Raw genomic sequence first — 27,567 nt, 5'->3', positions numbered from 1 at the left:
AAAATCCCAGCGCACCTGCAGCAAACACAGGAAAGTGCGCCGCTCACTACCCGCGCCGCTGCCATCCGCGCCCCTTGCGGCATCGGCGCGCCGAGTGACCCTCTCCGGCAAGCGAAAAGCGCCCCGCTCATCACACCTCCCCATTCTAGCCACCCTACCGCTATACAGCCATGCACCATATCATTGTTCACATCTCTCGTCTACTGAAATGGCGCTCTTTGGCTATTAGTCGGCCCTTGCCCCATATAGCGCCACACGTCATCATCACCACTTACGTGTATGTTATCGCTTGCACGCCTAACAAGCACGTCTTTTTGTATCGTTTTTCTTCCTTGGCGTGTGCTGCCCTGCAGGGGTGCAACAGCTGCGCCAATCATGCCAATTGTGCCCAATTTGATACAATTCTCTATTTTTGTGCCGAGTTGAGTGAAATCATGAAAACTGCTGAAATCATGCCACGCTATGCCAAAATGCCTGCCCAGCCTCAAAGTTTTCTTAATTGCGACACTTTTCAGCAAGAAATAGAGGCCACTTTTAGTCAGATGCAGTTTAGGCATCAACAAATCCAATACAGGCCAGCAGACCCTAACTCTTAACCACAGTGCAAGATATATACTTTTTAACACTATGAAATATGAACAGCGTGAATTCAACACGGGGACACAAGAAGAAACACTGACAAGTACTGTAATGAGCTTTAGCACACTTTAAAGGGGCCCTGCAACACTTTTTGAGCGTAGTCGAAAAGTGCTGCCTATCGGCAGTAGAGGCTCTCAACAGCACGCGAGCCAAATATTGTAGTGCAGCACGCAATCTGGAATTCACAAAAAATTGTCAAAGTCAGCTAAAAATTGCTTTCTCTTCTCTGAACAAATGGAAGATGCTCGAAAATAACTCGTAAAAAGCCCATCTATCAGCCAATGGTTCACTTGAACATGGCCGGCTTGGTCGTCACAGAGATAGCAGCAGGAGGCTGCGACTTGTCCACGTGTGCTCGCGCCATCACACTGAAAAAAGTTGCCATTAAAAAAAAAAAAAGAAAAATTGCTCAAGGTCACAAGGCGCGCGTAACTTTTTTTTCCCCCTTGCAATCTCTCCCTGCTTAGCTTCCACCACTTTTTTCGGGATGAGAGAAGAGAGAATGCAATTGCAGCATGCGACAAATTTTTGTAACTTCACTCACACTGGACGTATCTTAATATTCGTGCGGCGTTAAATTCGTGAGACAATAAGCTCTCCCAGTGACTTCATTCTATGGTTACTTGAAAGAGTGTTTCAGGGCCCCTTTAACTGAGGACACTCGCGAAGTGCGATTGATCAGATAAATTAACAACACCATGCGCCCATTGGTCCGGTGACCGTAGTGGCTACCTATAGGCAGGACAACGCAACTTCAAGGCAAAAATGTATTGCCATAGCCAGCGCAGAGAATTCCCCGTCCCCAATTCTAGACTTAAGAGGCCACAGGCAGTTACAATAAGACTTCTGCAGGCATGGATGTACCCCGACCTGGTCATTATGAATAAAATTTATTCAGACTGCTGGGTTTTGATCTATAGTAGTAAGTGTGGGGGCTTGCTCGATTTTGAACACATGCTCTGGTGCTGCTCGGCATTGGCCGGTGCAGCTTCTAACGGTGAACAATGGTGGTAGCGAATGATGCACTGTGATGCGTTGGCGGACCAACTCAGGGCTGGCTAGAGGGCTCGTGCTGCGGCAGAGGGTCTGTCCCGACGTGGAAGCTGCCAGCATCAGTCCTGGACCCTAATAAAGTTCTTCATACCATACCATACTGACGCTTCATGGAAAATATGAATTTCCTAGTCAACAAAATGCGGCTATGGTATGTTAGGGACTAAAGGTGAAAGTATATACCACATTTTTCGCGGGAGAAATGAACTACATGCTGTGAACGCCGGTGTTGCCACTGAACCAAGGATTTCCATAGAAGCAGCACATAAACATATTTCTGTCTTGAAGCTGTGTCATCCCGTTGATGGATATGAACCAACGGACATGCACCGTTCTTACTTTATCTGGTAGGACATGCTTTGCAAGTGAGCTGAGTCATCATCATCATCATCTGCCTGACTACGTCCACTGCAGGACAAAGGCCTCTCCCATGTTCCGCCAGTTAACCCGGTCCTGTGCTTGCTGCTGCCAATTTATACCCGCAAACTTTTTAATCTCATCTGCCCACCTAACCTTCCGTCTCCCCCTAACCCGCTTGCCTTCTCTGGGAATCCAGTTAGTTACCCTTAACGACCAGCGGTTATCCTGTCTACGCGCTACATGCCTGGCCCATGTCCATTTCTTCTTGATTTCAGCTATGATATTCTTAACCCCCGTTTGTTCCCTAATTCACTCTGCTCTCTTCTTGTCTCTTAAGGTTACGCCTACCATTTTTCTTTCCATTGCTCGCTGCGTCGTCCACAATTTAAGAACTCTCTTTGTAAGTCTCCAGGTTTCTGCTCCGTAGCTAAGTACCGGCAAGGTACAGCTGTTATATACCTTCCTCTTGAGGGATAGTGGCAATCTATTTGTCATAATTTGAGAGTGCTTGCCAAATGTGCTCCACCCCGTTCTTATTCTTCTAGTTACTTCAATCTCGTGGTTCGTCTCCATGGTTATTACCTGCCCTAAGTAGACATAGTCTTTTACAACTTGAAGTGCACTATTACCTATTTCGAAGCGCTGCCCTTTTCCGAGGTTGTTGTACATTACTTTTGTTTTCTGTGAGCTGAGTAGTTGTGCCCTAAACCTAATCTCACCATGGACGAAAAAAAGGGAGGGTGGGGGGTTAGCGGTTCCCAAATACCAAATTTGGAACCTCGAGATGCTTGTGTTGTTTGAGAGTTCTGTAAGCGGGAGCACCTCTGACCAATTAGTGACAAGCGTTGCCTATGAGATATTTTAGTTTGGTTTTAAAGTAAGGATGCATGCTTATCCTAGTATTCTGGTTGAATCGACATTTTCTGTGGTGAGACGTAGGCAGAGGATCCCTTCAGAACGTATCAGAGTGGATGTCAGGAGAAGACTTGCGGGGCGTGCACAGTAGCGTGACTGGAACCCGGGGAGGACTAATGATCGTCATCCCAATCTCTTTTTTGTCGGGCTGTTCCCAAGGTGGTTTTGGCTGCATACGCCAGGAATGCTTTTATTTTTTTTATTTTTATTTATTATTTTTTTTTTTTGAGGGGGACATGCTCAAAGCACCCACATCGCACCTATGTCATTTCGTTCTTTCCCGCAAGCGGATCTCCCTATTTTAAAACGGCGCGTTCATCGTCACCGAAGCTTTGAGCTCATGTAGTCTCGGGCGGTGCGCCACTTTAGGGCGCTGGTTTCTTATGGTATTTAAGCAGGCATTTTGAATTGGAAGTGAATTGGAAGGCATTTGAATTGGAAGGCTTTGAATTATTGGTGCTAGCATTAATTAGATGATGCATTAGAGCATTTACTATTCAATTTCGGCATTACCAGATGCAAAATGATAAATTACAGTAAAAAAGTCGCAAACAAAACTGTTGGTGTGAGGGGTCCTTTAAGCCACCTTCGCTGCAGTATATTGGTGTACTACGGAAAAGCGTATTAAGGTTTAGGAGGGGCTGTTGGTAGAAGTCACGGGGCATAACACATTTTATTCGCAAATAGATAATTTTCATGCACACAAGCACCACGAACGGGCGTGCAAGCGCTCATGGGAGAAGTGTGCAAACCGCGGAAACGAGCACTCACCGTGCCAAGACTTTTTAGACACAGTTAATTTGGCAAGGTACAACATATTACTGTGTGATTCAATCGCGAAGTTCAGTGTTTAGTTGAGATAGCCTCTTAACGATTTCTATCAGTCCTACTGTTGAACCAGCTAAGCAGCTCAGAAGCATCACTTCTTCTTTATTTCGTCATTTTTTTATTGCATCGGTGTTTTGTTGCATACATAAAAACTAAATAAAAAGAAAGGTGCAACTCGGTTGCCTATAAAGTGCAGGAATAGTGAATGATTTGTGGATACATTTGAAATCGGCATCTATTAATAGTGTCAATGAGTGCAATGTAAGGTGCTGACATTTAAAGAGTATTCTAGAAAGTAAAGTCGGCATTTAGTAAAATAAGATACATTCACTAAACATCTTGCATGTTGCTTGCATCATATATGTACAACACCGTGTCTACTAACTTTCGTTGGCACTATAACTACACGTTGGTATATTGCTGAGAGGGAAAAAAGAAAGAAGTAGGACAAGAAAGGGTATACTACACACATGCACACCATCTACTGCTCACTCTCAACTGAAAGTTTATTGCACGCATGAAAAAAAAAAAATTGGTGTGCAGTGCATGTGTCATAAAGAGGCACAAAAAGTCAAACAACCAAGGCGTGTGTTTACTGTCAATAAAGTTTTCTTGTTCTGTACGCTGTGAGGTCTCGTATTGGCGAGCGCCACGCCACGCTCTTGGAGTGAACGGACACAGCAGACGCGGTCGGAACAAACCAAACAAGACACACATTTATTTAACTACTTTTGAACGACGATATCGTCCGCCGAATTGATACATCAATCGTTATCAACATGCTAGGACATCCGTACACAATATTACCATACACTCCATGACAAACACAATAACACTACAAACACAATAACACACCCAAGCCGGCGGCGCCAACGCTTGACTTACCACGACGGTCCCCGGTGCGTGGCGCCGTGGGCTGCGCGTCGGGGGCCCTCGTGGTAAGCGAGGGCCCCCGACGCGCAGCCCACGGCGCCACGCACCGGGGACCCACGCTAGAGACAACCGTTCACGGCAACCGCCACGCGCAGAAGAGACTCGCTCAACTCTCGCCCGCCACCAAGGCTTGCCTTCCACCAGGGGTCACCGCCAGCACTACCACTCTACCAACCGTGATGATGATAATAGCGGTGATCAACACGAACACAACGCCACCTACTGCCCGGTAGTTGTAACTCGAAATGCGGCTTTTGGGCGAGACACGTGCGCTACGCGGCGCAAACAACATTACAGAGGGTGTCAGCACCCCCACAACGCTAAGAAGGTACATGGAAGAAAGTGTGGTCTTATTTTTGGCATGGTATGCCTCCGAAATTTCTCACGTTGAGTGACTAGGTCAATGGCACAAAATTGCTGTGCTTTTGAAGATTAGACTACATTGCATGACAGTCAAAAGGAAGTAAGATGGCTCAGTTGAATGAATTTCGATGCTCGTTAAGATGCTTGTCAATACATCAACCAGTCTGGCCGATGTACATGAGAAAACAATAAAGAGAAATTTGCATTTAACTCCAACACAACATCTGACAAAACAAGTGACATGCCGCTGACCGCATTTTTCTTTGCCCACTGCAGACTCTGGCAACATTTTGTGCACTACGCAATAAATGTGACCGAGGTTATTTGGGGTGGCAAACACACCTGCGCAATGTTTTTAGACATATATATTGCACATCCCAACGATAAACTAGTGCTCGTTAGTTCACCGCCCTTGTCTGTTGTTCTTCCACAGTTCCGTGTCCAGCGCTGTTTGTTTTGTTTCCTTCCGCCCACATCGCCTCCCTATATTCTTCAAATCATGCGACTTCTTGTACATATGTGGAATAGTGGCAATATTTCTAGTTTCTACAGTATTTGCGGATGGAAAATGTTCGTAACTATCTTTCGTTTTCATGCAAACCAATCTTCGCAAACTGATGCAACAATACGCAGGATATCTCGCATCTTTGAAGGGATCAATTGGCAGCTGAAAACTATTGCTCATCTCATGTGCGCAATTTTTTTCCTAATATCGTGCATTGCAATTTTTTTCTTAATATCGTGCATAAGCATGGTATCAAAATACTACCTTGTTAAAAATATTTTAATGCACCAACACGCAAAATTAAGCACCATTTTCGCTGAACCCGCACTACTGTACAAATAATAATTGTTGGGGTTTAATGTCCTAAAATCACCATATGATTATGAGACATGCCGTAGTTGAGGACTCTGGAAATTTGGACCACCTGGGGTTCATTAATGTGCACTTAAGCCTTGGCACACAGGCCTCAAGGATTTTCGCCTCCATCGGAAATGCGACCGCGGTGGCCAAAATTCGATCCCGCGACCTGTGGGTCAGCAGCCGAGTGCCTTAGCCACTAAACCACCATGGCGGGTATGCACTACTATACTGCCTGCAAACATGCGTGCAGTGAAACTTACAAGCTTGTACCAAAAAAACTGCAAATTATCAAAGCAAGACACTTTGCAAATGAATTCTAATTCCATTCCTTCTTCTTTGAACACGTTTAGATTGTCCTCACTTTATACAGTGCGTAGCTTGTCAATTTAAAATCAATTAATTGCTATACATGAACACTGTAACGCCTCCGAGCATTTTGGGTAAACCCGATCACGGACGATTAATTGTGCAGATTGTAAACAAGCATACATTGAATAATTATGAATCTGGTGTTCCAGCTCACATTGCTCAGGATTGCACGTTTTGACTACATGTATCGGCTTCTTATAATTCGCATGATGCTGAATTGCTACATTCCGTATGCATCCGCTCGATAATATACATTGACTCCATCATTCTTTCCAGGTTTCATGCATAGAGATACATGCAGGTGCGTTCAGACGTGTAGTATTTAGGATTTTATTATAAGCCACAAGCGGCGACGTGTTTTTTGTTTTTTTCGTCGGATGCTCCCATGACGCCAACAAGGAGCGCACAACGCAACAGCCAGCTCACTAAATGTACAAACTCTTCTTATAGTGCATCGTGCGCCCGCAGTGGGTTCTGGGATTGCTTGAAAATGGTCCTATTGTTTCTGCGTGTATATGCTGCATAATTATGAGTACTAGTAGTACGATCGCTGGCGTCTAAAAAATTGTTTGGAGCAGGGTGGCAGGTTGGGCTAGTTGCTACTCGATGATCAGAATCGTAATATAGCGCGAAAGCAACACAAGAGACAAGAAGGGGCGCAGACATGTGCAGACATGTGCTTGTCTGCGTCCCTTCTTGTACCGGGTGTTGCTTCCACGCTATATTACAATTATCATCACGGAGCAGTGTATGATGTTCCTGCAGTGCCTAGAAGCAGCAAACAAAAGTTTTTTGCCACCCCCACTCCTTACCGCTATGTAAATCTCGCGAATCGCAAGATCACCAGCCTGGTAGATCCACATTTGAATTTGCAGTCTCTCAAACGATCTGACAAGTGCTGTAAATGCTAATGTGGACTTCGGCATTGTATGCACAGTGACGAGGTTCAAAATTCTTCTTTAACAGGGCTCATGTTCACTTTACATGATTTAGGTGGTGTTGAATGGTTTCTACATGTTTTCGCTTTTTTCTAAATTGTTGTGTTCCAAGCACCCCTGTGTCACGAGCGCTCCGAACCCGCGAAGGACCGGTTGCTGAAACTGCTTCCAGATGTTGACTCCTCTTCCCCCGCTCGGCGCAAACGAGCCACCGTCGTTTCCCCCGGCAGTTCGGCCGCCGCCTCCATCCGAATAGGAATAAACTTGTTTTTAACTGTTCGAGGCTGTCTGAGCTTTTTGGACTACCGCGACCAACGCGTACGTCTATGGGCCGACGACAACACCGGACATAACAGTGGCGACGAGGAAGTGGATTTGGACCAACGCTACGCAACGATATTGACAAGCTACAAGCTATGGCTACGCACGGGCTCCCAAATCGGCTACCCGAATTCAATGGCTCATCATGGTCATCGTGGTTTGGACGCCTGCAATTTCACTTCGAGGCTAACAACATCACTGATGCAGCAATGAAGAGGGCCAACCTGCTAAAACTGTGTGGGGAGCAGACATACGACACAGTCTGTGCCCTGATTCAGCCACGCACTCCAGCAGCCGTTGACTACGACGACATCGTAGCAGCGCTACAAGAGCACTATGACCCAAGGCCATCGGAGGTCTACTGTCGAGCCCGCTTCCAACGGCGAGACCTACTGGAAGGCGAAAAAGTGGCCGAATACGTTGTGGCTCTCAAAAAGCTCGCTGCTGACTGCAATTTCGGGACGTTGACCGCGACAACTGCAGCTACTGTGCAAGAGGGAGGATCGACTGCCACACCTGCTAACACCACTATGCTCCCCTTGGACGTTATGTTGCGTGACCGTTTTGTGTGCGGACTGCGTGACGCAGGCCTACAACAACGCCTGTTCGCTGAGACGGGTCTCACCTTCTCCAAAGCCTACGACATCGCCCAACGAACGGAGAGCGCCGATCACCAGCAGAGGGATATTCGACGGAACGTCGAGCCGGTGCATCACACCAGTTAGCAGTCAGGTCATTCCACGTCTAAGGCGAAATCAAGCAGAAAGACACAGCGCTGTTGGCGATGCGACGACATGCACGATCCCCAGGTATGTTGATACAAGACAGCGACCTGCAATTTTTGCCAAAAACTGGGACACATTGAAAAGGCATGCATCTCGAAGCGCAAACAGCTCGGACTGAAGACTTCAGTGCAACGGAACAACAATGTCGACGCACAGGAGGGCCAGACGCAAGATACAAGCCGAACAGCACTAACGTCATCGGCACTATATGACTTAAACGCCGTTGTGAACCTCGGAACGAGACCGAAGATTACAACTGAAATTATGGTACACCAGCGCCCTATCAGGTTTGAGGTGGATTCCGGAGCAGCATGTACGCTCATCAGCGAGGACACTTTTCGCGCTACTTGGCGTGAGAACGCGCCAGCTCTCCAGCAAGACGACACGCAGCTGAGAACGTGGTCCGGACATTCCCTTCCACTGCTGGGCTGTGCCAACGTAGACGTGTACTACAATGGGCAGACCCATCAGCTCCCCTTGCTAGTCGTCCACGGTTCTGGATCAAGCCTTTTAGGACGAAATTGGTTCACCCCCCTTGGAGTGTTCATTGGCGGAGTTCACCACACACTCAGTTATCCGTCAGTGGAGCAGCTTCAAGATAAGTACAAAGCAGTTTTCTCCGAAGAAATACCAGGGAACAACAGACCTCCAGTCACACTGGAGCTGCGGGAGGATGCGACGCCAAAATTTTTGAAAGCTAGGTCGGTGCCTTTCGCCCTACGAACGTCAGTCGAGAATGAGCTTGACCGACTGCAGGAACAAGGGATCATCGAACCGACGCAACATTCAGAATGGGCTACACCACTCGTTTTCGTCCGAAAGAAGAACGGTACCCTACGCCTCTGCGGAGACTACCGGAGCACTGTCAACCTGGTGACAAAAGCATCTTCCTACCCACTGCCGACACTGGAAGAGGTTTTTAGCACGCTTCGTGGTGGAAAAATCTTCGGCACCTTGGACTTGACACAAGCCTACCAGCAGCTGAAGGTGAGCGAATCAACGTCTGAACTGCTCACAATAAACACTAATAAGGGGCTTTACAAAGTTAAAAGGCTACCATTCGGAATATCTGCAGCGCCAGCAATCTTCCAGAAATTTATGGAGTCTACACTTAGCGGGATCCCAGGTGTTTGTGTCTACTTGGACGATGTTATTGTCGGTGGCGCCTCCAATGAAGAGCACACAGAACGTTTGGAGCTCATTTTGGAAAGGCTAGCAAATGCTAATTTGCGCGTCAGTAAAGAAAAATGTGTTTTTGCGGTGCCTGAAGTGAAGTTTCTTGGACATCAAATTGACGCGCAGGGTATCCATCCCACTGAAGACAAAGTGCGTGCAATCACCTAAGCACGAGCGCCTACTAACAAGCAAGAACTGCAGTCGTTTTTGGGGCTATTGACGTTCTACGACCGGTTCTTGGAACATCGAGTTACAGTGGCCAACGATCTATATCGGCTCCTGCAGAAAGAAGTCCCATGGACTTGGTCGCCACGCCACCAAGAGTCATTTGTTGCCCTTAAGCAACTGCTTCGCAAGTCTACTGTTCTGCGACACTACGACGAAAGGAGACCCCCTACTGCTAGCCTGTGACGCATCACCATACGGAGTGGGAGCAGTCCTCTCCCAAGTTGACGACCAGGGACGGGAAGCCCCGATCGCTTTTGCTTCGCGCACCCTATCGCAAGCAGAGAGGAATTATTCCCAGCTAGATAAAGAGGGACCTGCCATCGTCTACGCAGCAGATCACTTTCGGCAGTACATTACCGGCAGGAAAGTGACTTTCATTACAGATCACCGGCCCTTATTGGGTATTATGGGTCCCCAGAAGCCAATGCCACAGACATTGTCGCCGCGAATGACACGATAGTGCATCAAGATGTCGGTGTACGATTACGAACTCGTACATCGCACGGGGAAGAAACACCAGAACGCCGACGCACTAAGCCGCCTGCCGCTAGACACCACAATAGATGAACCACCCCCGCCGGGTGATATACTCATGTTCGAGGCGCTGCCGAACCCTCCGCTAACAGCTGACACGGTAGCAGCATCAACGCAGGAGTGCACTGTCTTGAAGGAAGTCTACGCAGCTATACAAGAAGGCAACGTGCAGAAGCTAAAGGGTGAACACTTCAACGGTTACTGCAAGCGAGCTGCGGAGTTGAGCCTCATCGCGGTTGTGTCACCTTGGGATCAAGTGTTGTAATTCCAGCGGCACTTCGCGAACAGGCCATTTCGCTTGTCCACGCAGGTCATCGAGGCATTGTTGCCATGAAAAAGTGCGCCAGAAGTTATATGTGGTGGCCTGGTATCGACCATGATATAGAATTAACAGTTCATGATTGCCAGCCTTGCCAATGCAACCACAGAAGCCCGCCAAGAGCCCCTATTCCTGAATGGGAAAGACCAGACACACCTTGGCACACCCTGCACATTGATTTTGCTGGACCTATCGAAGGGTGTTCGTTCCTGGTAATTGTAGACGCATACACCAAGTGGCTGGAGGTAAAACAAATGGCTACAACGACATCGGCAGCAGTTATCGACACTCTGCGGTCGTTGTTTGCAACGTTTGGCCTACCGCGCAAGGTGGTCTCGGACAACGGCACTCCGTTTGTGTCCACAGAGATTCTCAAGTTTTACAGCGACAACGGCGTCTCGTCTGTTATATCAGCTCCTTACCACCCGGCTACGAACGGACAAGCCGAGCGCTACGTGGCTGAGCTAAAGCGCGCCCTTACTGAAGACCAGACTGGGACAATGCAACGCCGCATCGCGCGCTTTCCCTTCAGACAGCACAACACTGTTCAAAGCACTACTGATCAAACGCCAGCGAAATTGATGTTCGGATGAGAAATGAGAACCCAGCTGACAGCAATTGTCCTGGAGCCCTCAGCGAAAGCACCGTCGGAGGAAGAAAAGCTCCCGCATAGCAGAAGAATTGAAAGTGGACAGCGCATATACGCCCGCCAGTTCCACAGAAAGCCCGGCTGGGTTGAAGCGACGGCACTCAAACGCATAGGTTTGCGGTCATGGATCGTCGACATTGGTGGAAGGGCCACACGCCGCCACCTTAATCAGCTACGCCGTTTAGGTAATTTGCCAAGGGAACCTCCCATTCACGCAGCCACCTCGACGGAACCTTGGTTCCACTTAGCCTGGCATCTCGCACCAGATGAATCGGCGCCGCCGCCCGTCCTGCCGCCCGCCGGCCCTGAACACAAGAGAAACGGCACCCAGAGAGCGGAGGCTTCTCTTCCTAGTGCGTCCAGAGCGTTCACGCGCCAACGGCGGCCCCCAGATCGCTTCCAAGCGACAAGCTAAGGAGGGAGGAGATGTTGTGTTCCAAGCACCCCTGTGTCACGAGTGCTCCGAACCCGCGAAGGACCGGTTGCTGAAACTGCTTCCAGATGTTGACTCCTCCTCTTCCCCCGCTCAGCGCAAACGAGCCACCGTCGTTTCCCCCGGCAGTTCGGCCGCTGCCTCCATCCGAATAGGAATAAACTTGTTTTTAACCGTTCGAGGCTGTCTGAGCTTTTTGGACTACCGCGACCAACGCGTACGTCTATGGGCCGACGACAACACCGGACATAACATAAATATATCAGCTTCCGTTAGTATACTGCTTCAAATCGCAATTTCATGATAAAAAATTGACTTGTTTTTCCTTGTAACCTGCTCCAAATTTGGATTTTCTAGCTCAAAAGTTACAGTTTGCTGCTCCAAAAATTTTTCTGAATTCTATTTTGGAAGTTGTAACCCTGGCCTCATTGTGGGAATAGTGCATGGAACTTTTTTCTAGCGCCAATGTATGTCCATTTTTTATTTCTTCATAGTTTTCTACAACGATGCACCAGCTATCACAAGTGCATCTGATCACGTGCGGGCCTGTGGCAGCTAGTTTTGATTTTGTTCTTCAGATGATTCTCTCTACAAGCGCCCACAAAACTGATGCCTTTCTGGTTTAGAATCTTTCTTAAGGTGACTGCTTTGTTACTCTCGTTTATTTAGGAATGACTACACCTGTTTCTGTGCAGGCACTGACTTACACAAAAGATGCTGCCGTGTTTGCGTTTCCTTTCCGGGGGCTCAAATATACCAATGTTGTATCGTTGGTGATAAGACAAAAGATTGCTATCGGTTTCCCGCTTGTTCTTGCTTTCGGACGTGTGCATAATTACAGTTTCCTTCAGTACCTCACCCACGCATTTCGCTTGCTCTATGGATATGTGCGCAAGTTGCCCTGTTGCAAGTGAGTCGAGCGGCGATTTCTTCAAATAGCCCTTTAATTGCTGATTCAAAGTCTGATTCATTGATTGTCAGCTCATTATATACGAGGTTGCTTACGGGTTCAGAATGATGTTGAACGAGCAACATCTCAGAAGCGTGCATGACAAGATGATTCTCACTAAATCAAAGGTGGCTTTTGTTTCGTATGTGTTTCTTATTTTAGCATTCTTTAAAATAATAGAACCACCTCTTTTTGCCTTTACTAGTATTTGCTGATTATTATAGAGAAGCCCATCTTTTATTGGTACCCTTTCTTCCCTGCCATTGGGCTCATGCTCTTCCTTGAAAGTTTCATGCTGAGGCTCTGTAGCAGCTTGCTGCAGTGTAACTTCTAAATGTAAAAGTGACATTAAAATTACTGTTGAAAGTATTTCTCTTTTTTATTCTACTGCATATAACCTTTATTTTTTATTTTATTTTTTATTTACATACCCTAAGGACCCGGGAGGGCATTGCATAGGGGGGGATTAGGAAGATTTTCAACATGTGTAAAATACATTATATATTCAGAAGCATCATTATATAAAGCCTAAATGGAAAAAAAAATTGAAAAAAAAAAGAGTACACATCACAGTGGTGATAAGGATAATAAAAAACCTATATATAAACTCAGCAGAAGAAAAGGTACGTTAACAAAATACAATAGGCTCCAGGTAACAAATGTAGGCACGAATAACGCACACAAAATATTCAAGTAATTCACATAAACAACACCACCGCATTACTACATTAATCGATTGAAACTTTTAGGAACACTTTTACCGCTTTCAAAAAGGATGATGATTCTGTTAGAGTGGCTACATCAGCTGGCAAGGAATTCCAGTTGGTTATTGACAGGGCTAAGGGCGAGTTTTGGAATGTTTTTGTTCTCGGGAAGATGGGATTAACTTTGTTAGGGTGATCAACACGGGCTGAAATGTGTGATGGCGGGAGGATATGCTTGCACGCAAACTGGGAGTTGCTGTGGAAGAGCGAGTGAAAATTAGATAGCCTTGCAAGTTTACGGCGCATGGCGAGGGAGGGCAGATTAAGCGATTTCAGTATGAAACTTACGCTTTCATACGGTGAGTATGACAACGTTATGAAGCGCACAGCTTTGTTTTGAACTGATTCAACTTAGTAAGTTAAATTTTCTGTGTGGGGGTGCCATATTATTAAAGCATACTCCAGCGATGGTCTTATCAGGGAAACATATGCATGCAGTCTGGTTTCTTTGTTGGCAAGGTATAATCGCCTTTTGAGGATGCCAAGTTTTTTGATTGCTTTAATAGTGATATGTTCAATGTGAGTGGTCCAGTTTAGATTGGCTGTGAAAAATACCCCAAGATGTTTAAAGGATTGTACTGAATCAATTCGAATGTCATTTATGGTGTATGACTTATGCAAAGGGATTAGAGCAGAACTAAATTCCATGTGCTTAGTTTTCCCTATCTTAATTTCCATCTGCCACGTGTCGCACCACTCGGCCAGCCTATCGAGGTCAGATTGTAAAATGGTATTATCGGTAGGGCAAGTTATTTCTTTGTAAATAACGCAGTCGTCTGCAAATAACCGAATTTGCAAACTTATGTTACATGCTATGTCATTAATGTAAATTAAGAACAAGAGAGGACCAAGAACCGAGCCTTGGGGAACACCGGATAAAACGCTAGTAGGGTTCGAGATGTAGCTATTTAGCTTTACAGATTGGGAGCGGTTAGTAAGAAATTCCAGTATCCATTGTGTTGTATTGTTTTCAAGCTTCAGATTGCGAATTTTTAGTTCTAACCGTTTGTAGGGGACCCTATCAAATGCCTTTGAGAAATCAATAAATATGGCATCGACATGACGGGAAGAGTTAAGCGCAGAATGAAGGTCAGTAATTAATTCGAAAAGTTGCGATTGACATGAGAAATTTTGACGAAAACCGTGTTGGCTGTTTAGAAGCAAGTTATTTGAATTAAGATAAGCCATTATATTTGTGAATAGGATATGTTCGAAAAGTTTGCAACATATGGACGTCAAAGAGATTGGTCTGTAATTATTGGGCTGAGTATTATCACCAGATTTGAATATTGCGATTATGTAAGCAGATTTCCAGTCCTCTGGTAAGCAACCGGTATCTAAAGATTGTTGAAAAATTAACGCGAGCAAAGATGCCGAGAAGTGGCTGGTTAGTTTTAAAAGCTTAGCGCCAATATCATCAGGGCCGGGGCTGGTTTTAAGAGCTAAACGATCTATTGCGCGAGCTACACCGTGTGCAGTAATTGTGATGGGAGAAAATTGATTAGAGATAGTTAGCTGTGGCAAATTTAGGTTGTTATCGAGCGGTCTCTTGATTGTGTGAACTTCAGAAAAAAAAAGGTTAAGTTTTTCAGCACAGCCTGCTTAGCTCAGGGTGTTGCCATCCTCTCCACAGAGTGCTGGCACCGACTCTTTTTTCTTGGGATTTACAGTGCTCCAGAACTTCTTAAGGTCAGTTTTGAACATGTTAGGTAGCGTGTCATTGTAGTACTTATTTTTCGCTTCAGAAATTGCGGTTACTGTTTGTTTGGAAACATTTTTATATTTCTGCCAGTCCTCCGACGCGTTCGTTCTCGACACTTTAGTGTACGCTCTCTTTTTTCTATTAAGCTATCTTTTAATGTCACGGGTGAACCATGGATCATCCGCTCTTTCAGTTATTGTAATCACCGGCACACAAAGACGTTCTATTTCTTTTAATTTGTCACGAAATAAGCACCAGTTTTGTTCAGTAGACTGATTGGGAAAGTTAGATATAAATTCATCCGTAAAAGATTCTAGCAATCTGTTAAGCTTATCAGTGTCTGCGCGTGCGTAGTTAAGTATATTTTTTCGGACGTTTGTTTTCTTGGCATGCGGAAGAGGCAGAGAGCAGTGAACTGTCCTATGATCACTTATTTCTTCTAAGATCTCAACTTTAGTGCTGTCGGGATGATTGGTTATTATAAGGTCTAAAATATTGCTTTCACGTGTTGGTTCCTGCACAATCTGTTGTAGATTGTGATAATGGAGAAGGCGCAGAGAGTTAAGCTGTTCATGGCGATTAGGATGAGCAGGAACAGATAAAGTGGCCCAGTTGATTGAAGGATAGTTAAAGTCGCCACCAAGTACTAGAAAACAATTAGGAAACTTGAGGAGAATGGAATCAATGGCTTCCTGAAGAAGCTCAACAAAATCCTGCAGGCAATCAGGGGGTCGGTAACAGGCACCAATTATGCAATAAATGTGATCGAAATATGATAAAACCCAGACAATTTCAAGGGGGGAATCAGAGGGAAGAAGCGATGGCTGATAGATTTCTTTTATGGCAATAATAACGCCACCACCTCGACAACCCATTCTATCTTTACGAAACAAAACAAACGATGATGGAAACGAAAGTTCGCTGTTTGTTAAGTCCTCGGTCAACCATGATTCCGTACCTACGACTATATCAGCTGAGCACGTGTACACGAGGGCGTTTATTGCATCAAGCTTTTTATAAACGCTACGAAAATTAAATAAAAGTAGCGAGACCGATTTTGACAAGTTTGGCGTGTGGTGACGTGTTTTACAGGGTCATTCAGGAGGGCTTTGTTTATTTGTTGACACCATGACAATGCAATTATTTACCGAGTCGTAACAGAATGTATAACCATGCATCTGAAGCTTGTTAAAACGCACCGTATATTTTTCATCGCCTTTACGTTGAGCCTTAGCGTAGTCGCGTAACTTCTTTCTGGCAAGTTGGACTTTTGGCGAGAAACCTTCCTCAAGCCAGATTTTGTTTGGGCTTTTGTAGGTCTTTCAACTTTGGGGCGCGAGACAGAGCTTCTAATTTTGATTTGAAGTTCAAAAACTTCACTATGATAGGGCGGTTAAAGTCGGGTCGGGGTTTTCCTAATCTATGAGCACGTTCGATGTCACCAGCCTCAATTTTCAGATGTGTTGAAAAGAATTTTTTTACTATTCTTTCAGACTCTGCATACCCTTCGTGCTCTTCTTCTGGAAGGCCTTTGATTATAAGGTTATTTCGCCTCATTCGATTGTTCAAATCGTCCACGACGTTAGCAAGACCTTCGTTCGTCTTGCAAACATTTTCTTTTACTTCCTGAACAGTGTCGATGACAGTTTCAACGTTTCCTGTCAGGTCCGATACTTTGTGAACGATGCTTTCTAGGCTTGAGAGGCGGCACTCAATGCTTGTGATCTGCTGTTTGATTTCTGTTAAGCTGGACGTGGTTTCATCATGACACTTTTTTAGCAAGCTGGGAACATCCTCGATCTTAGGACCGGGATTCGCCTCCACGTCGCCAGCACCTTGCCTTTATTTGTATAATGTATTCTTTGGATCATAGCAGTTTCTAATCTATATTTGTTGAACTTCTTTGCAGACTCGTTGGTTCACACTTGAAAAATTGACTTGCTGCGCAAACTTGAAGGAAAACGAGAAAGGAGACAGGAAACTGCGCTCTTTTCCATCTCCCTTCTCGTTTTCCTTCAGGTTAGCGCAGTAAGTGTATTTTTCAAGCTAAGCAATAGATTTCTGTCTCGCATCATTTCAGATCTCTCCAAAAGCATTTTAAAAATATTTTGTTGTGGTGAGATGTAACTTTGGCCGCCCAGCAATCGGTTCTTTAATCATTAGTACTCTAATTATGCACAGATGCTTTTGTCGTGCCACTGCCAACTACAGTGAACTCTCACTTGAGTGAACTTCAAGGGACTCAAGGAAATAGTTCGCTTAACTGAAACTTCATTAAACTGAATATGCGACAACTTCAGTGGTGGGAAACCTACACCAATTGCACCAACTGGAAAAAAACTGCGCCATACTGCTCCAAAAGGCCCTTTTTTTTTTGTCTGATTTGCGCCATTGCTGCGCGACAATATGGTTTTGGAACCGTAAGTATTGTCATCAAGTAATGTAAGTAAGTAATGTAAGTAAGTAATGTAAGTAATGTCATCAAGCATCGTTAGCGGATATTGTGTGCTGTTGGGCATCTTGCACACGTGTGCTGCTGGAAAAGCATGAAATCGCCCGACTAATTATTTGGACTTCAGTGCGATTGCAGCGGTGCCTTTTCAGATAACCATTGGCAAAGAATGAAGGAGATATGATGACTATCAAAAGGTACGCCAGTATGACTTACCATCAGCCAAAGTCCTTCGTGTGTGGCATAGCATCGCTTTAAGCCTACTGCACGCTTTTAATAGCTAGCGACTACCTGAGAACTCTGAGGTGCCGATCGCTGCTGCCTCAATCTTTGTGCGGGACTGTGTTCAGCATGAACCGCTGAAGCAAAAGCGGCTCGTTGTTACGAGGCCAAGCACTGTCGCACTGTCGATCGCGGCCACTAAGACAGCAAGCAGAGCAGACATTTTCATGAGGTGACAGCCCAAACGTGCCTCCGTCCGCTGCCAGGACCTTTGGAGCATCACTTGCAGAATAGCGCGCATCATCGTGTTAATGCAACAAGCTCCTCGCCGCATTTGCGCACGGTCTCGAGCGGAGTCGGCGCAAGCAGGTCGGCACGGTGTGTACACCAAGTAGGCAAAGCGCTGCACAGCCAGTAGATAATCCGCTCCCGGGGACTGCATTGCATGTAAAAAAACTGTGTCCATTTTTGCTAAGTAGCAGATCGTAGTAGACACTTTTTGCGGACATCCGTTTATGTCCGTTTCGTCGCTATGTCAGTCGCTGCGTGTCTCGGACTCCGCAGTAGTTTCAAAATTCTCTTCAGTGTCACCACTGCATGCCATTGGACGACAGTCGTGCGAAAACGCCAGCCATTCCTGAACATTGGCAAGAAGAAACAAATGGCGCTATGGTGGGCACTTTAGGCAATATTTGCTGTGGCACTGTTTTTACTCTTTCTTTAACGGTGAGCGCACATAAAGAAATGCAAATTGGTACTTGACCATAGGCGTGTGCACCGGGCAAGGGGGGGGGGTAAAGCCATCCCCATACATTGACATGATAGGGAGGAGGCACTGCCATGAACCTTTGCCCCCCCCCAATGATGGGGAACCCTGCGCACACTTATGTACTTGGTGGTTACTGCATATTATATTTAGTGCAAAGTTAGCCGCGTTTCTGGCAGGTTCTCGGCATGTATGTATGTATTAATGAGGTTTTACCTTAACTAGCTTTGAATGCTTGTGTGCGCGCTGTTGTTACGAACTTCATGCTGCAGCTAGCTTGGTGAAATGTCCTTCAATATGGAGGAAATTTCCACAGCACCGATTAAGGTAAAAAATACATTTGAAGAATCGTTCACTCTTTAATGTCACCGCTTCTGTACATAATACTAATTTTCGTAGGCGCAGAGTTTTCATATTCTTGGAGGGGCAGGGTGCCCGACTTGCTCTTCCATAATCTCTCTCTCTCTCACAGAAAGTATTTAGAAGACAATAAACAATCGTCTGTTACATAATTTAAAACTGTCATTTTCTTGATGCATCTCATACCTATTTCGCACAGGATCCGTGCAAGTGCAACGATTTTCCTCATTGTGCGACTTCGTTCTCAATGAGGCGATGGCTCTAGAATCCAGCTTGTCACTGACCTATGATCCAAGTTTTAAAAGCGTGAAAAAAAAAAAAAGAGAGTGGGCATAAACAGTCTTTTGTGAAATAGCTGCAAGACAGGATGACCAACAGTTCGTTGGCAATAGATGAGAGCCTAAGCCAAGCTCTTAAAAAAATATCCCGAGCCAGCGCCAGGAGAGCTCTGCACCTCTCCATGAAACAGCCTGGAGTGGTCCTGAGCCCCCCCCCCCCCCCCCCAGTACACTCTCTGCCTATGCTACTACTTGTTTATTTTTCTTGCTTGTTTTGTAGACTTACTGCTTCCGCATAAATGATTATGTAGACTAAGAGGACATTACACTAAATTGAAGCTACGTTTTCTTCCTCTGTGTGTGTCATGGAAAGCATGTGCGTGCTTCAAGCAAGAAGGTAGCTGCTCCAAAAGCAGATTTTGCCTGCTCAAATGACTGCTCTAAAATGCTGGAAGGCATTCCTACCACTGCAACTGTTGTGCAAGAGAAAAATAGTAGCAGGCACCACGCATCTGTACCAAGCTCTCCTTAGCTACATTTAACTTTTAGACTAAAATATGGAACAGTATTGGGCACAGCAGATATTGAGTCAAAAAGTGTGAAATGCGATTTATTTTGAAAAGAATGCTCTTGTGATCATTTTAACTGACAGCCTAAGTACAGTAAGAGACAAAGTGGTTCAGTGAGTCAAAATTTCTGTGCACTGCCTCTGGCACATCTAGTTGCTGGGACATTAAGTCTCGCTACTTTCTCGTACATATAATATCCTAATATAGGTATGTCCAGACCCTGAAAGATCTTGAGCTTGCCAGGCATAGACAGCCATTTGCGTTTCGCCAAACTGCTGCAAAAGTGGGTGCAAGGCATATTAGTGTGCTGTTACCCAAAACGAGAAAAGCGGAACAACACTGTTGAGACAAATAAAAAAAAAAACTGATGCACACAAGATCTTGCATTGCACACGATGGATGTGCGATCGATTTCAGAGTGGCACGTTACGGCTATGCCAGTGTTGCAATGCGTGGAACTTCGCTGTGTAGATTTTAAAAATAAAGCGGGATTAATGGATCAGGTTTGTTCAACTGATACAATTAGTATTCTGAAATTTGGTTAATTGAAAAACTTTTCCATAGAATACATTGGAAAACCGCTGGGAATTTTGTTAAGCTCTGTTATTCTGAAATATGTGTTCAACCGATGTTCGTACAAATGAGAGTTTGCTGTAGGTCTTTGAGACAATTGGTATGTGCATTATGTTGCGTTACACTAACTAGAGCACATGCACATGGACCAGTTTTCATTTGGTCAGACTGTGGGATCAAACAATATATTTTGTAGCAGTAAATCTTGGCACAGCCTTTGACGTCCATTGCGTCACATACGGAAGAATCTTTATGAAAGCTAGAACATTCCTGCTTATCCTAATTTGTTGCTGTACTAGCATACTTTACTGCCTTTGGGATCACCCTACATTTTTCAGTCATTTTCTCATAGTAGCAAGGGCTACGTAGTTGCTGTACATCATTACCCGTAGGTCGCGGGATCGAATCCCGGCTGCGGTGGCTGCAGTTCCGATGGGGGCGGAAATTTGTTAGGCCCGTGTTCTCAGATTTGGGTGCACGTTAAAGAACCCCTGGTAGTAGAAATTTCCGGAGCCCTCCACTATGGCGTCTCTCATAATCATGTGGTGGTTTTGGGACGTTAAACCTCACAAATGAATCAAATCGCTGTACATCATTTTACAGCCTTCAGGTTCTGCCCAACTGATATATGAGCATTCCTTTGCAGGAGTACAAAAACTTGGCCATTCTATTGCTTTAATACTATCATTGTCATTGTCCCCTTGCTGCTTTAGTGGCATACACTTTCTTGCTATGCAAACAGTTCATTTGGTGCACAGCCCCAAACGATGCTCTATAGCCAGATGCTTGAAAATGCTTAATTTCACGTCTATGCAATCAGATCTGCATTATTTTCACAGTTCTTTCTCTTTTTCTTTTTTTGCAGCTGCAAAAGGATGAAGCTACGTGCATCAGCCTGATCACCAAGAAATGGGCACACCTTAAAATGTCTGGCTTTGTTGAATACCTGTCGGGCTCGGATAACACTGAGCTGGCTGCCAGGTGTGTCTGAATTGCATCACTTAATGTGTGCACACTGATGTTAGAAGTCTTGTTTTAATCTTGCATCGTCTTGTTAGCATGGAAATCGCATCCTCATTGTCATCCTCATCTCGTTGCAAGGTCTGAAGAAGCACTTCTACTGCTTAAAAAAAATGTGCAGACAGCATTCGGTGAGCTGGTCTTGAACCCTGAACTTGCTCGTGAGGTGGAACCACGTCCAATGTTAGAAGACTCACTGCAGTTGATTCGGACAGCCGTGGAAAAAAACCTTGAGGGCTACATGGACTATCTGCTTGTGAAGGCTCATGAAGGCCTGCAGATCAGCTCGTATCCTTTGCTGAAGGTGTTGCTGCATGTCGCTTGTTAGCTTGTTTTTTATTGCAGATCTTATGAGCTGCACTGACAGCATCTCCAGTTTGTAAGTCTTTATCCTGGTCTTTGTGCAGTCGCCATTTTTATGAAGCCCTGGTAACTAATGCACCGTATTGCCTTACAAATGCATTCCTCTTCAACAGGATTAGTACTGTAAGAAAGCAAGTTTGGGGAGTGCAACAGCTGCGTCATTTGCACCATTATGCACCAAACTGGTTTACCTGAGCCACCCTGCACCGAACCAACCCTGTTGCACTAAACTCTTTTATCTGTGCCGTACTGCGCCGCACAATCCGAATTTAGCCGTAAGATGCAACAGCCGTAAACACCCGTGCCTAAAACATCGTGTTTTCGGTTCCTTTGAAACTGTTGTAGTTTTGATTTTGTCAAGGCTGGGATCGCTCAAGCAGCATCTGGGAACTATGGTTCTCGGGACATCGTCACAATCGCTGGTGTGCGTGCTAACTGTGAGTCGTCAGCGCAAATTACTCCCGGGCCATTCCACGTGCTGAGCTCTTAATGGGAAGAGACTGCAGAAAGAGCATCTCTTCCTGGCATGGCCGTATTCTTTTACACCAGCTTTTTGTAAAGTTACGCGATATCAGATAAACAAATGTTAGCTGACAGCTTTACTTCGTTTAACATTATGCATTTAACATTAGGCGGGGCGCTGCATGCCAGCGATCACGGCCGCACCATTAGACGCAAAGTCCCTCCCACCAGCCCCAACCCCCGCTCATGTCTTTTGATCTCGTTCAAGTGGGCAGTGCGTTTGCTCTCTGCTTAGATGGCAGGCCTCGCAAATGGAGTGATGTTACAGCATACGTCCTCCGAGTCACATAAAAGGGCGGGCTCATTTCATTCAGCCAGGTTCGTTGCCCCCGCTTTCGCCCACGGGCAGAATATACGATGCGCGAGAATATGTTATCAATTGAGACTTTATGCGAAAATCAGTGGCAAAAACTTGTCAATAGTGGCTGCTATCGCAATAAGCCTATTGCACCATTGTTTGGAAAATGCAACATTGGCCAAATGTTAGTTTATAAGTGCTGTGTAAGGAGGTTGCTCTGACTGCTCCAAGCCTGCTCTAAAATGTCTTTATGGATGCCCAAGACGATAGTTATAGCGCGAGAACAAAACGACGACACAGAGACAAGAAGGACACGAAAGACGTCATGCCATACCAACTAGCCCAAGCTGCCACACTTCTAAGGATGCCCAAGCCTGCTTCAAAAGTCTCTTTTGCCTGCTCCCAGGAGTGCTTCCAAAAGCATTTACCTTGTTCCACCCCTGAAGTTTGATACTGTGACTATGTGCTTTTATGTGATAGTGAAGATATTCGAAAAACATTTTAAAGGTGCACGAAAAAGTAAAATAATTTTTTGTGTTTTAGTAAAGTACAATGACACAATCCCGAAAACACCACTGTTACTGTGACACGAGTCTTGGTAAGCGAGAAAACAAAATGCAGTTTGAGACGCCATTGTGAGATTCCTGTAACAAACACCGTGATGTAGCAAATTTTGAAGGCATCTACTAAGCTCTACATAGCTTCTACTCGATGAAAATGAATCACATTGTCATCTGTAGGTGTCATAGACTTGTAATTTGAAGTTTAAAAAAATTTCATTTGAGCCGATCTTGCAAAAATACAAAAAACACATTTTGAAATTTGTCATGTCACGCATGGATATTTCGGCACAAAGCTTAAAAATTAAACTTTAACCTTCATTTTCAAAGCTGATATGGAACCTATGACCGTAAAGCTTATGGCATTGGAGTTGTCAGTGTGCAGTTTATCAATCTAAATGAAGTCATTGTTTCTCTTTAATGTCCCTTTAATGGGTCATCTGTCCATTAAAGGAACACTAAAGAGCAAAAAGATTCTTTGCATATTAATAAAGTACATTTCACAATCTCTAAAACACCACTCTTACCATGACATGACACCCTATAAGCAAGAGAACACACGAAAATAAAATACGGGTGGCGACGCCACCTTCAGATTCCCGCACCAAATATTATGACCTCAAAAATTTCGAAGGCGTCTACTGGTTCCCATGTAACTTCCAATGCCATGAACTTAGCATACAAAGTTTTAGAAAGTTTCATCGCGCCAATGTCGCGAAAGTACCAAAAATACATTTTTAAATTTCTGACATTACGTGCCAAGATTTTGGCAGAAAATTTAAAAACGAGACTTAACCTTGATTTTCTCTGCTAATAATGAACTTATGATAGTGAGGCATATGGCATTAGAGCTCTCAAAGTACACTTTGTCAATCTTAACCAAGTTATTGTTCTTCGTTACTGTCTCTTTAACACATCTTGAACATACTTCACTGAAGCAGGTGAGCCGGCAAAAGAAACAGAAATGAAACTCGTGTTAACATCCTGTTACAAAACGTGAAAAGGGGCTGCATAGGTAGTGCACCTATTTGAATCCTATTTTTCCTCTTATTTGTGTTTTGTGGATGCTATTTCACTTTGAATTTGCCTAAAAACACGAGAAAAAATCTACTTGTTTTTCTTGTCGGTGAACTAATCTCAGATTGTTGATGTTATTTTTTGCCATTTTCACTGTTCTGTGCAGGCAACAGTTAGACTATTCTGAATATAACTTCAGGAAGATTTTCTTAGCTCTTGTATATCAGTCAAGTTGTTCAACTAGAGGCTGTGTGATGGTAAGATGAGAAGTGTGCCTGCCCAGAATATTGTTTTTGCTATACAACAAGCTTGTATAGAAAACAGTTGCAATGGGGCCTGTCATTAGTGTACACTTTCTTATGAGGTTTTTTTTTTTTTAGAATGAGAAAAGTGTGGCAGGTTCTCAAATTTTTTTGTGTGAAACGTTACGGGATGACTTTCTTAGCATAGCATTTTTTTACCTTTCTTAGTGCTCAAGCACAAACACTTGCTTTGTTATTGAATAAATAAAATAGCTAATCACTCAACACGAAGGTTAAGGTTAGTGTAGCTGTGATTTTGTCTCGTACATATGAGCCGTGTTTACAACAGGGCATCTGACTGACGCATTTGTCTGGCGCGCAATGGTTCGACATAGTTGTGTATGGCTGATGTTGGGGTCATGGTATGTTGCGTTACAGGTAGTTATGTCATTTTTACCTTTAGTGCAAATGTTAATTATGTATGACTAGTTTGCCTTGACTGTTTGCAAACAGATTCTCTGCACAGTTTCCTGGCCTGCTTCACTTTGTTTACATAAATCGAACTGCTAACCAGATGCTAGCGACAACCATTGATACTGCAGAGCTTCATGCCCAGGTAATGTGTGCCACTGTGCAGCCTGGTCATATATACCGTATTTATGCGCATATTAGGTGCACTTTTTTTCCAGGAAATCCAGCTCTAAGGTCGGGGTGCGTTATTACGCAGGGTAAAATTTCCAAAAATTTTATTTTTGACTTCGGCATAGGTCGTTGATAACCTGCGTCACCGAAGTCACGCATATCCGCACAACAGCAGAAACAACCTTTTTCATGAGCTACAGAAATGCTAAACGTGTTGAGCATGCAGTCTCGTGTGTAAAAATCGAGACATGCAATGCAATGTGCATTCAAATTTCCAAAAATTAACATCGAAAGATCCACGTAACGATGAAATCAACGCCAAAAAAAATCTGCGAAAAGAAAGTGCCATCGGGAAAATTCGCAGATTACGTTTCAGCCCACCTAGATTATCTGCGTTATCACAACCGTAATTTTGGGCGCTGAACGGTACCGATCGTTATTTCAGAAGCTTACACATCACAATTGAATCGCAAACCACCATTCGGGTGTTACAAGTGCCACCCCAGCCCCCTTTCCTTTAAGTTGAGCCACCGAAAAGAGTTTGATTCAGCACAAAACCGCAACTTTGATCGCCTAGCATGCCTAAGGTTTGGCATGTTGTCGCGGGAAGTTTGTACAAGACAATATAATGATTGCCCGTCGAAAAGATTGCACTCAAGCATGGATCCAAGAGCAGCACGCGTCATATGATGTTTATGTTCGCGGCCAGGAAATTATCGGTGACAAAAGTCCGCCGAGCTTGTGCAAGCCCACGTAGTGGCAACAAAGGCAAAAGCTCGCGTCTGAAAGCTGAAAAGCTTTTAAATTTGCGGACGACGTAGGAAACGCGATAACGACTCTTTTCTAGACAAGAAATTTAATGTGCACATCACGAGGGCGCGACCGCCCGTTCCATAGGGAGCGTACGTGGCCAAGCTAGCGGTCATAGCCACGTTGGTGCCAGTGCAAAATAGCTACTCTAACACCCAAGCCACCACCCTTCTTCCTCACTTGGTAAGTCCGCCAAGCAGATTTCCTTTGATGAAACTGGAGGTGCGCCTATTATGCGAGTGCGACTTTTATACGAGTAAGCACGGTGTACTGGTGGGCACCTTTGTGATGCAAGTGGTACACTCAAACGGCATTAAAACGAAGTTGCATTTTACACCAAAATAAGTTTGTGATATCCGAAAACTTGTTATAGAAGTATATTTCTAACACTATATATATTGCAAGAGTATTCTTTATTTCCTTCGTTATTACCAATATTTTGTTATAGTATGCGGGTTCGTAACATCGTGGTTTGAGTATATTTGGCTCAAAGTTGTTGGTTATACGAAGTTGTGTTGCAGTTGATTGTGCATCTTCTTTAGCTTTTCTCTCAAGCACACGACTCTTCTTCTTGTGCATAGCTGAGCTTAGGATTTGTTTAACAAGATGCTTGATTGAGCTGGCTGGTGCTGCATGATAGACGAAAAAAGTGCTCAACAGCGCAAACGGCAGGAGAGGACAGAAGAGACGAGAACAGAGCGCTGAACTAACAACCAAAGTTCTCGTCTCTTCTAACCCCTTGTGTCATTTGCACTATTAAGCACTTTCGTCTACTAGGATGTGTTCTAATTATCCTTGATTAGACATAATGTCATGCATTTCATTACAAGATTTCTGAAAAAAAAAAAAAAAAACCAACCATTGGCAGAGTGACTGCATGACTCATACACACTACGGATATCAAAAAATGATATGCATATCTGACAGGTCAAGAATGGCAACATCATTAGCCTGTGTGAAATTTGGCACTATGCATTCTTTAACTCTTTTCATTATGTGCCACAGAATGCTTAAGGTACATTGCGGAGAACACAAATTGAAATAACCTGGCTAATGCGAAGATTGTCTATTATATTGTCTAAAACGAACCCTGTTTTTCTCAATAAGCATGGAGTTACAATTTTATTTCGTCACTGAATTCGCGAAAAATGGCTCTCGGTGCCCTGCATGGCAAAAACTCCTAAATGCATATATCATTCTCTTATCATGACCTTATACTAGTGTAAGTTGCTGTCTGTATATGTCAGTATTGAAATGCAGTACACTTTTCGTATCATCTTTTCCCACCTAAAAAATTCAGATGCGCCTTCGTTTATACTGAGAACAACAGTTGCACAGCCTTCAATTGAGTATGATTCGATATCCCGGCTGCGGCGGCTGCATTTCCGATGGAGGCGGAAATGGTGTAGGCCAGTGTGCTCAGATTTGGGTGCACGTTAAAGAACTCCAGGTGGTCGAAATTTCCGGAGCCCTCCACTGCGGCGTCTCTCATAATCATATGGTGGTTTTGGGACGTTAAACCCCACATATCAATCAATCAATGAGTATGATTTGAAGCTCGTGAGCGGCAGCATAAAAGTGGTTAGCTGAGGGACTAGTGGAGAAGTGCGAAGAATGCCTGGCTAATGAGTTGGTAAAGGCACTTCACGTGATGACAAGCATTTGGAAAACTTACTCTACCAACCTTTATAATTCGGAAATGGTTCAAAAAGTCAAAATAATGTGGTTAACACAGCATGGTTGATTTTCT

The 27,567-nt window shown here is 44.6% G+C and overlaps 1 protein-coding gene across 2 annotated transcripts in view; it reads left to right on the top strand.

The window, feature by feature from the left end:
• HPS1 (Hermansky-Pudlak syndrome 1 protein) overlaps positions 1-27,567 on the top strand; it is an 83,548-nt gene that overhangs the window by 29,494 nt on the left and 26,487 nt on the right. For both annotated transcript variants that reach the window (XM_075881937.1, XM_037426653.2), the window contains exons 9-11: positions 21,209-21,324; positions 21,445-21,651; positions 24,879-24,981. In XM_075881937.1, coding sequence (XP_075738052.1) covers positions 21,209-21,324; positions 21,445-21,651; positions 24,879-24,981 — 426 coding nt within the window. The remainder of the gene's footprint in view (positions 1-21,208; positions 21,325-21,444; positions 21,652-24,878; positions 24,982-27,567) is intronic.

Source organism: Rhipicephalus microplus, chromosome X, assembly GCF_043290135.1.
Source record: "Rhipicephalus microplus isolate Deutch F79 chromosome X, USDA_Rmic, whole genome shotgun sequence".
Lineage (NCBI taxonomy): Eukaryota > Metazoa > Arthropoda > Arachnida > Ixodida > Ixodidae > Rhipicephalus > Rhipicephalus microplus.
Note: the sequence above shows the minus strand (reverse complement) of the source record. Positions and strands in the feature narration are given on the sequence as shown.